This window comes from Strix aluco, chromosome 14 (genome assembly GCF_031877795.1).
Source record: "Strix aluco isolate bStrAlu1 chromosome 14, bStrAlu1.hap1, whole genome shotgun sequence".
In the NCBI taxonomy this organism is placed as follows: Eukaryota; Metazoa; Chordata; class Aves; order Strigiformes; family Strigidae; genus Strix; species Strix aluco.
In genome coordinates, this window is record NC_133944.1 from 399996 (window position 1) to 409538 (window position 9543).

General features: G+C 67.9%; 2 protein-coding genes and 1 long non-coding RNA gene across 8 annotated transcripts; 2 read left to right on the forward strand and 1 right to left on the reverse strand.

Moving 5' to 3' along the window:
• The first annotated feature begins 518 nt into the window (after positions 1-518).
• DHODH (dihydroorotate dehydrogenase (quinone)) lies at positions 519-5217 on the forward strand. Of its 5 annotated transcripts, none has more exons than XR_012625098.1 (10): positions 519-737; positions 944-1138; positions 1467-1666; positions 1888-1970; positions 2504-2691; positions 3144-3257; positions 3587-3740; positions 3813-3972; positions 4098-4226; positions 4690-5217. XR_012625098.1 is itself a non-coding variant. In XM_074839642.1 (10 exons), exons 1-10 carry the CDS (start codon positions 669-671, stop codon positions 4782-4784), a joined length of 1380 nt encoding a protein of 459 aa, XP_074695743.1. In that variant the 5' UTR covers positions 519-668; the 3' UTR covers positions 4785-5217. The 5 variants fall into 5 exon arrangements, 4 of the variants coding, with proteins under 4 accessions (XP_074695743.1, XP_074695742.1, XP_074695744.1 ...); XM_074839642.1 differs by having other exon boundaries at positions 4105-4226; XM_074839641.1 differs by lacking the exon at positions 4690-5217 and having other exon boundaries at positions 4105-4599.
• Positions 2061-4732, reverse strand: LOC141929778 (uncharacterized). Of its 2 annotated transcripts, none has more exons than XR_012625100.1 (3): positions 4596-4732; positions 2321-2526; positions 2061-2227 (listed from the first exon to the last, which is right to left on the reverse strand). It is a non-coding gene; the product is annotated as an uncharacterized LOC141929778 (long non-coding RNA). The 2 variants fall into 2 exon arrangements; XR_012625099.1 differs by lacking the exon at positions 4596-4732 and adding an exon at positions 2608-3135.
• Positions 5218-6934: 1717 nt separating the features above from the next.
• LOC141929777 (haptoglobin-like) lies at positions 6935-8982 on the forward strand. The gene is made up of 5 exons (XM_074839667.1): positions 6935-7019; positions 7372-7433; positions 7602-7703; positions 7922-7996; positions 8175-8982. Exons 1-5 carry the CDS (start codon positions 7015-7017, stop codon positions 8942-8944), a joined length of 1014 nt encoding a protein of 337 aa, XP_074695768.1. The 5' UTR covers positions 6935-7014; the 3' UTR covers positions 8945-8982.
• The last annotated feature ends 561 nt before the right edge of the window (positions 8983-9543 follow it).

Below are 9543 nucleotides of genomic sequence, written 5' to 3' on the forward strand. Positions count from 1 at the left end.
GGGCTCTGAGGCAGGGAGTATGGCTGTGAGGGGATGCGGCCCTGGCCTTGTGGCTGTGCCTACACTGCTGCTTCCCTGTCTCCTTGTCTCTGGCTGTAGCTGGCTGTGTGTCCTCCTCTGCTCCCATGGGACCCCCAGAGACCCCTCCATGGCCTCGGCGGCGGGGGTCCCTTTGCAGGAGGGTGTCACCGGGCGCTTTCCTGATGCTGCTGGGAGTGCGAGCGGGGCTGGCGGGGGGCTAGCAGAGCAGTAGCGGTGTAGGGAGGGGTGAGGCCGGCTGTGGGCTCCGCGCCACGGCGGGTCTGTAGTGACGCTCCATACCCTTCACGGGTTTGTATCTCGCGGGAGGTTCCTAATAAAGCCGGCCCTGGAGCCGCCGTGTCCCAGGGGCTTCCGCCGAGGGGCGGGGCGGTGTCGGGACCCTTTTCGGTGCCGGTGCGCGGCTGTGGCGGGGGACCGGGGGGGACCGCGCTGCTGCGGGGGTCCCGCCCCCTCGGCCGCCGGGCGACCCGCTGCGAGCCCCGGCGGGGCGGGGCCAGGCGCGAGACAGCCCCACGCCCCCCTCCTCCCCCCGGTGGGTCCCGCACCTGCTGCTCGTCTCGTGATCCGGCCGCCCGCCCCGAGTCCTGGTGCGCCCCTATTGGCTGGGGAGGCTGCGGCCTCCGCCAATGATCAGGGCGGACGGCCGGAAGTGCCCGTCCACGTGTCGGGCCGAGGCGATGGTGGCGCCGCTGCGCGTGAGCGGCCGGCGGGCCCTGGGGGGGATGGGAGCCCGGGGGGGGGGGAGGGGCGGGGGTGGTGCCGGGGTGGGGGTCGGGATGGGATGGGGTGCGGGGCGGTGTGCTGGTGCCGGTAGGGGGGCGAGGGGCCGGTGTGGGATGAGGAGGGGGCCTGAGGGGGCCCGAGGGGCCGGGGCGGTCGCGCTGCTGACGACCCCGCGCAGGGGCGGCTGCTGGCGGTGGCGCTGGGCGGCTGCGGGCTGCTGCTGGGCTCGGCGCTGGCGGCGGGCGACGAGCGGCTCTACGCGGCGGTGATGCCCGCGCTCCGCGCCCTCCCCCCCGAGGCCGCCCACGGCCTGGCCCTGCGCGCCGCCGCTCTCGGACTGCTGCCACCCGCCCGTCCCGACGGCCCCGCGCTGGTGCGGCTCTGCGGTGGGGGGAGGCTCGAGGGGATCCCAGGGCCCGGCGGGGTGGGCGAGCGGGCGGGTTCCGGGGCGACCTGTCGCGGTCCGTGGGGGGTGGTGAGCTCTGCCAGCCGGCGGAGGGGCCCCTGGGGCGTCCCGGGGGCCAGGAGATGGTCCCAGCGGGAGCTGGGGGTCCCCCGGGGCCGGCACCCGAGGAGGACACCCTGCGGGGCGGGGGGGACGGAGGGGAGGGGGCGGGAGCGAGGCCCTGGCTATGGCTCCCGGTGTCGGTGGGCTCCGGCCCTCCCGGCTGCCAGCGCCTGACCCAGCCCCTGCCCCGCAGGAGGTGCGAGTTCTCGGGCAGCGGTTCCGCAACCCCGTAGGCCTGGCGGCCGGCTTCGACAAGCAGGGCGAGGCTGTGGACGGGCTGTACAAGATGGGGTTTGGCTTTGTAGAAGTGGGGACTGTCACGCCCCAGCCCCAGGAGGGGAACCCCAGGCCCAGGGTCTTCCGGCTGGCGGAGGACGAGGCGGTCATTAACAGGTGGGGCCCGAGGGCGGCTGCTCCGCTGCGTCCTGCCCAGGGGGAGGGCGTTTGTTTGGGTGGTCGCGGCTCTGGGGTCTGTGCTGTGGTGGCTCTTGGGTTGGATGCGCTGAGCAGAGCTGCAGAGACCCACGTGTCTCCCTCGTGTTTCTCCTGTGTCCTGCTCGGGGCTTGCGGACACCAGCCCAGCCCAGCCCAGAGCCTTGTCTGTTGTGGTGCAGGTACGGATTCAACAGCCATGGCCACATTGCAGTGGAGCGCAGGCTGCGGGCCCGCCAGGAGACACAGCTCAGGCTCACTGGTGGTGAGACAAACTTATAAGCCTTTGCTCTTGGGGTCTGCAGGATGGGTTTGGGGGTCTCCCAGGCACGTGTGGGCCAGGAAAGGTGTGTGATGCCAGTGTCCAGGCACAGGAGGGCCCTGGCCAGAGCGAGGTGCACTAGGACAGCAGGAATCCTCTTGGGGCTGTAGTCTCTCCGCCTTGGGACTGTGACCAGGCACCTTTCTCTGGCCATTTTCTCTGTGATAGACGCTCCGCTTGCTGCTTCGGTCAGGACCTGTCTGCAGAGACCATCAAAGCCAACAGAGCCCCAGCTGGGCAGTGTCTGAGGGCAGCCCCCACCAGGTGGTCAGGCTGGAGGCTGTGGTACTGACTGGGGCAGCTGTGGTGATGCTCTAGTGGCTCCAGGACAGTCCCAGGCCCAACCCCATGAAACACGTGGGCTGCATAACCCCGCTGTGATTTTAGCTGGTCCTGGGGCCTCCCTTGCCAGGTGCTCTGGCCCCTCGGGTGGTGGTTGGTCCTGTTGCCCCAGCTCAGCCATGTCTGTGTTCCAGAGGGAATGCCGCTCGGAGTCAACCTGGGCAAGAACAAGAGCTCTACCGATGCTGCAGCTGACTATGTGGCTGGAGTCCGGACACTGGGCCCTTTGGCTGACTACCTGGTGGTGAATGTGTCCAGCCCAAACACCCCAGGGCTGCGGGACCTGCAGGGCAAGGCTGAGCTGCAGGACCTGCTGACCAAGGTGGGTGATCCCGACAGCCAGCCTGGACCATGGCTGCCAGCACTGGCTGCATCCCATCCCCTGCAGCGCCCGCTCTGCTCCAGCAGCGGGTTTGTGCCAGTGCAAGGAGGGGCGGGTGGCTCCCTGGAGTGGTGGGCAGAGCCACCAAGGTGTCCCCTGATCAGCTGCTAGCGCGGGGTTCCCCGGGCACTGTGCTCCTGCACGTGAGCAGGGAGGTGTTGCCCTCCGCTTTGCTCCTGCAAGGGGTCAGCGAGCCCCCCCTGCGGCGTAGGGAGTCGCCGTGGTGCTGGGTGGGTCGTCTGCCCTGGGCCCGGTGCCGCAGGGCGCCCGTCCCGGCAGCAGCACCGTGCAGGAAGAGCAGGGCCTGTCCCTGTGCTGCCTGCGGCGGCGGGTGCGCAGGTCTCCCTGGTCCGGGGTGGAGGTGTCCCCCCCACCTGCTCCCTGCCCCGCAGGTGCTGGCGGAGAGGGACGCACTGCCCTGCGAGCGCAAGCCGTCTGTGCTGGTGAAGATCGCCCCTGACCTCACCGCGCAGGACAAGCGGGACATCGCGAGTGTCGTCTGCGAGGTGAGAGGCGGCAGCGGGCGGCTGGTGGGGAGCTGGGCGCAGCGCGGGGGCAGGACCACGGCGCTCCTGGCAGGTCCCCTCTCTGAAGGGACAGGGAGACCTGCAGTGCTCTGGCTGATGCTGGGACGGTGTCCTGGGTAGCTGGGAGTCCCTAAGGGCCTGTGTGCATCACCCAGGCCTTGGGGACGGCCCAGGCGGTGAGGGGCACCTGCTTTGTCCCCAGGCACATTGCTGGGGCACTTGCTGGGGAGGGTCCTGGCCTGGCAGCCTGAGGATGAGAGTGGGGGGCTGCTCGTGGGAGCTGTGTCCTTATGCTGCTGCCCCCGCAGCTCGGTGTGGACGGGCTGATTGTCAGCAACACCACCGTGAGCCGGCCCAGCAGCCTCCAGAGCCGGCAGCGCACGGAGCCCGGGGGCCTCAGCGGGAAGCCACTGCGGGAGCTCTCCACGCAGACTGTCAGGGAGATGTACACCCTCACCCAGGGTAGGGGCAGAGCAGGGCTGGGGGCGCGTGCTGGCGCTGCCCATGCCGTGCTGAGCCCACGCCTGCCCACAGGCCGGGTGCCCATCATCGGGGCAGGCGGGGTGAGCAGCGGGCGCGACGCCCTGGAGAAGATCCGTGCTGGAGCCTCGCTCGTGCAGATGTACACGGCGCTCGTGTACCACGGGCCGCTGGTGGTGGGGATGGTGAAGCGGGAGCTAGAGGAGCTGCTGAGGTGAGTGAGGGGCCAGGCAGCTCCCCAGGGGAGCCGCTGGGCCCAGGGTGGCTCTGGGCAGCCCCATGCTGGTGCAGGAGCGGAGGTACCGCGGGGCCCAGCCATCACATGCTGTCCCTGGTTAGGGAGCAGGGGTTCAAGAACGTCATGGAGGCAGTTGGAGCAGATCACCGGCAATGATGCGCTGCAGGACCAAGGTCTGGCTGGGAGCAGCCGTGGCCAAGCAGGGACAGGCCTGACGCTTCCAGTGCTGGGTAGGCGAGGACTGGGGAGGAGGCCTCCACACCTGCTGTCCAGGGCCATATTTTGGCTTTCCTGGGGGTTGGGCTCCCCAGCAGAAACCAGTGGTGGGTGCGGCTCTGCTGGGTGGTGAGGAGGGACCCTGTGGGCTGCAGCACTTCCCAGGGTGGGCACACCTTCCCTGGTGTCACTGCCCAGAGCTGGGGGCCACGCAGGGATCCCCCAGCCTGTGCTGCCTGCTCTGGCTGGCGCTTGGTCCTCCTGCACCGCAGCCTCCACAGGAGGGTCTGTTCTTGCTGCCCTTCTCCCTTCTCCACACAAGGTCCTGTAACAAACCTGCGGGCCCTGGGTCCTGCCTGAGTGTCAATAAATGTTTGGCTCACCTGGTCCTATGTGCTGCTCTGAGGACACCCCTTGGGCTGGCGGGATGCAGCCCAGCTCTCCTCAGCTGAGCAGCTCCCTTCATGTTGTTCCCAGTCGGTGCATCTTTTCCCGGCACTAGAAGCTGCAGGGCTCTGGGATGGATCCACGCCGAGCCCGCCTGGGCTCCCTTCGCAGAGACCTCCGCGTGAGGCTGGGCCCTTGGGAGGTGCTGGGCGCCGTTTCTTCCCTTTGCTGCCGCTGCGTAGATGTTCAGAGGCAGCTGTGGTTACGCCCTGTCACTTGTGAAAAGGCCTTGTTTGTTCACGCTGCTGGAGGCTGTCGGCTTTGTCTCTGGGGCCTCCAGTGTTGACTGTTGGTTTACCCTGGGCTGCCTGTCGTCATCTCAGGCTTTTCTTGAGCAACACGGCTTGACCTGGACATGGCATTCCCTCTGCAGCCTCTCGCAATCCACCCCGCAGAGCAGGATTGCATCACGGCACTTCACCAAACTTGTTTACAGGAGTGGGGCCGCTGACCCTGCTCTCAGCGGCCCTTTGTTCACGTCAGGGCTGTCACCCACCTGCTCCCCTGCACCTGCAGCCCCCTGCACCAGCCTCCTTGTTCCCTTGATTCTCTGCTTTCAGACAGCTGGTGCTGCTGCTCTGACAGGGATGTGAGCTGGTCCACTGGCCGAGGTTTGGATGTGCTTTCTCTGGAGAGGGCCTGGGAGGCTCCTGGTCTGAAGGCAGCTGTTGTGTCCGTGGGAGCGTGAGCTTGACTTTCCCCTTGTCCCGCTGCACTCTTGTCTGTGCTCTGCAGCTGATCCGTGACTGTGGCTTGGAGACAATTGGTGCCTTGTGCTGCCACGGCAGTCACCGGTGGCATTGACCTCGAGCGTGGCCCTGTGCTGCCGTAGCCCGGCGCGTGGGCTGCGCTCCGTGCCCACGGGCAGCCGGGGCAGCTCCTGCCTGCAGTCCCTTCGTCCGAGCGAACCTTGGGGTTGCCGGTGGGCACCAGGGCACAGCTGTGTGTTGCTTTTTCCCCCCTGCCAGGGCATGGCAGCCTCCTGGGGGGGGACAAGTCTGCTACCAGCCTGCCATCACCAAATGCCACAGCACCTTTCTAAGTGCTGGCAGGCTCATGGGTCGGAGCTGTCAAGCCCTGAGGCATCTTGTGCTGGACTCCAGCCTTCTGCCTTTCAAGCATGGTTGCACGAGTATGACTGGTGCTGGGCCAGAGATGTCAAGCCCTGCATTGTTTTGGGGCACAGGTGTCCCATGAGATGGGAAGAAGCTTGCACAGGCTGGGACAGGTCTTCTGGAGTGTCTGGGACCAGACACAACGTCCCTCCTGTGCATGAAGGACCAGAGGGTCCGAGGGTGAGACCCCCAGCCAGGCTTCAGTGGCTCAGGGCCAGCCTGGGTCTGGGGCAGCCTTGCTGCAGCACTGGCTCCCTGAGGTAGGTGAGGGGGGGGTGCCTGTCGGCTCCCTCCCGCGCTGCCCCTCGGTCGTGCTGCGGGAAGCAGACCCCGCTTGTTGGCGCAGGCTGATGGGCTCTGCCCCGAGCCCTTGCTGCCGGCTGTCACACCCAGCTGGGCACTGGCCAGCGGCTGCCGCCGCGAGTTCCCGTCAGGCTGGGCTGGGCTGGGCCCTCGCCTCTGCTGACAAACAACTTTTGCCCAGGGGGCCCGGGGCTGGCGGGACACGGGGCTGGAGCCCACTGGGCGGGGAAGGGGTGGGTACTTCTGGGAAGAGGTCGGCTTGGCCACGGTCCCTCGGAGCCTGCAGCGAGCTGGTGTGGGACACACTGCACCCCTCGGCCAGCTGGGCTGGCACTGCCCAGGGCTCTGGCAGCACCGAGCCCCGCTGCGCACCGGCCATGCAGGGTGGCTGGCAGGGAGCACCCCGGCTGCGGGCAGAGCCAGGACCGGGATGGGATGGGATGGGATGGGATGGGCCGGGACTCAGCTCCTGTGCCCCAGCTTCACCTGCCAGCACTGGGGGGCTGCCTGTGTCCTGGGGGACTGCCCAGTGCCCCCATGGGGACAGCTCTAGGTGGTGGCACAGGGCACTTTGGCAGGGGGCAGCGGCTGGCTCTGCTTTCTGTGAACCTCAGCTGGTGTCACAGCGCCAGGGCACCAGCATCTGCAGCCAGATCCTTCCCTGCATACTTGTAGCTGCAAAATCCCGGAAACTCTTGGCACACTGGCTTCCTGTGGGGGCTTGGCTGGCTTCCCAGGAGCCTCTGCCAGGCCGGCCTTGAGCCAGGTGGGGATTTTTGTGCTCCTCCTGCTGGGAAAGGTGCTGGCTGCCCATGGCAGGGTCAGGCGGTCTGGCTGCACCAGGGCGAGGGAGGTGGCAATAAAAGGGGTGACGAGGGAGCTCTGAGCAGCATCAGCCTGCAGAAGGAGGCTGCTGTGAGGAGAGGGAGCTGTGAGCATGGGGTGAGCAACGTTGTGTGTCCGTGTGTGCTTGGTGCCATGTCTGTCCTGCTTGCCTGGCTGAGGACCTGGCCCTGCCATGGGCTGCGGCAGGACCTGTGTTGGGCCTGGAAACGCTCCGGGTTGCAACACTGCAGCCTTGTCCTCCACGGCAGCAGGGTCCAGGTCTGGCCCAGGTGACTTCTCCAGGCTGTGTCTGACGGGCAGCCTCGGGGGTGTGGGGTTGGCCCTCTGCCCTCCCGGGGAGGGAGCTGCTGGGACGGGGCAGGAGCCTGGCCGGGGCACCAGTCTTGGTGGAGCCCACAGGCTGGGAGCACGGGGGTAGGACCCTCTGCTGAGCGTGCCCTCTCTGCAGACCTGCAGCGCTGCTGATTGCCGGCCTGGCCTGGACCCTGCTGGAGACCGCAACTGCCACCGGTACCTTCCAGGGCAAGGGTGGGAGCGCTGGGGCTCGGACGGAACCAAGGGGCAGCTTGGCAGGGAGCAGGCATGGGGCGGGAAGACTGGACTGGAGAGGGACCCACAAGGGGTGGGGGGGGTGTCCTGGGCTGGGCCTGCGGGCAGCTGAGCGTTCTGTGCCTGCAGAGTGGAGCTGTGCAAAGCCTGCGGAGATCGAACACGGCTACGTGGAGCACCTGATCAAGTACCGCTGCAACCCGCACTACCAGCTGCGCGGCTCTGGGGACGGTGAGGCGCGTGGCACGGGCGCAGCGCCCGGGGATAGGGCTTCTCCCTGGTTCCAGGGGACGCGCGGGGCTGCCCCAATGAGGGATGATGCAGCCCCCCCGCCCCCCGGGGTACCCCTGCTACCCCAGCCCTGGGGAGGAATGAGGACCTCCATGCCTCCCTGGCTGCAGGGCCCCCCCTTGCAGGGCAGGGGTCCTGACTCTGGTTTCCCCCCAAAGGCACGTACAGGTGTGATGAGGATCACACGTGGGTGAGCCGCGAAGCCGGCAAGGAGGTGCCTGTCTGTGAGCCAGGTGAGAGCAGAGGGACAGGGGCTGGGGCTGGAGGGGCTGGGCAGCGGGGGGGCTCTGAGCGCTCTGTCTGGGCTGCCGAGGGGCTGCCAGGGCTGCTTGCAACCCCCATCTTCAGTGCTGCTCCCTGGGGCTGCTGCGGGCCTGGGGACTCACCAAGGCCCTGCTCTGCCCTGTGCAGTGTGCGGGAAGCCGAAAAACCCCCCCAGGCAGATGCAGCGCATCATCGGGGGCCTGCTGGCTCAGAAGGACAGCTTCCCGTGGCAGGGCCGGCTGGTGACCCGCCACAACCTCACCGTGGGGGCCACGCTCATCAGTGACCAGTGGCTGCTGACCACGGGCAGGAACGTCTACCTGAACCACACTGAAGACGCCAAGCCTGAGGAGATCGCCCCGACACTGCAGCTCTTCCTGGGCAGCCAGAAGCAGAATCAGCCCGCCTTGGACATTGAGCACGTGGTGCTGCACCCCGCCTACCCTGAGGCTGTGGATCTGGCTCTGCTGAAGCTCAAGCAGAAGGTGCCCCTCGGGGATGAGGCAATGCCCATCTGCCTGCCGCAGAAGGACTATGTGCGCCCGGGGCGGGTGGGTTACGTCTCAGGTTGGGGCCGCGGTGCCGCCTTCGCCTTTCCTGACACGCTGAAGTACGTGATGCTGCCGGTGGTGGAGGAGGAGCAGTGCCGGCAGTACTACAAGGCGCGGAATGCGTCCTACTGGGTCCAGCCCACCCTTAGCAATGACACCTTCTGCGTGGGCATGAGCGCGCTGCGGGAGGACACATGCTACGGGGACGCCGGCGGCGCCTTCGCCGTGCAGGACCCTGATGACAACACCTGGTACGCGGCTGGCATCCTCAGCTACGACAAGACCTGCACGGCCTCCAAGTACGGCGTCTACGTGGACGTGCGGCGCGTCCTGGCCTGGGTCAAGGAGACGGTGGCGGCCGGCTGAGGCAGGGCCCCAGGCAAATAAAACTTCCCCGCACCTGGCTGCAGGCTCTGTCTGTCTGTCTGTGCGCAGCACTGCGGGGGTGTGCACCACCATGTCCATCGGTGCAGGGGGGTGAGTGTGTGCACGTGTCTGCCCCTCGGGGCGGGGGTGCCTGGGGGTGTCTGCAGGGCTCCCCCGGGGCAGCTGGGGGGCCCTGGCCTGCAGGGGCTGCCTGCGGCTCTGGGGGGTTCTCCCCCCCCCCCAATGTGTGGGTGTCTGTGGGGTTCTCCCAACCCCCTCTGCCATGTCTGTGGGTATCTGGGGTTCTCCTCTCCTGCCCCGTGGGGGGAGTGCCGGTGGGGTTCCCCCTCCCTCGTGTGTGTGGGAGGCCGTGGGGTTCTTTCTCCCCCCCCCGCCATGTGTGCCGGTGTCTCTGGGTTCTCCCGCCCCCGTGTCTGGGGGTGCCCGTGGGGTTCTCCCCTCACCTCGCCCCGTGTGTGTCCGGGGGGTGCTGCCCCTGGGGGTCTGTCCCTGCCTGTTCCGCCCATTTCCCTCCCCGCGCTCTTCCGGCCGCGCTCTTCACACCCGGAAGTCCTCCCGCGGCCACGTGAACCCACAAA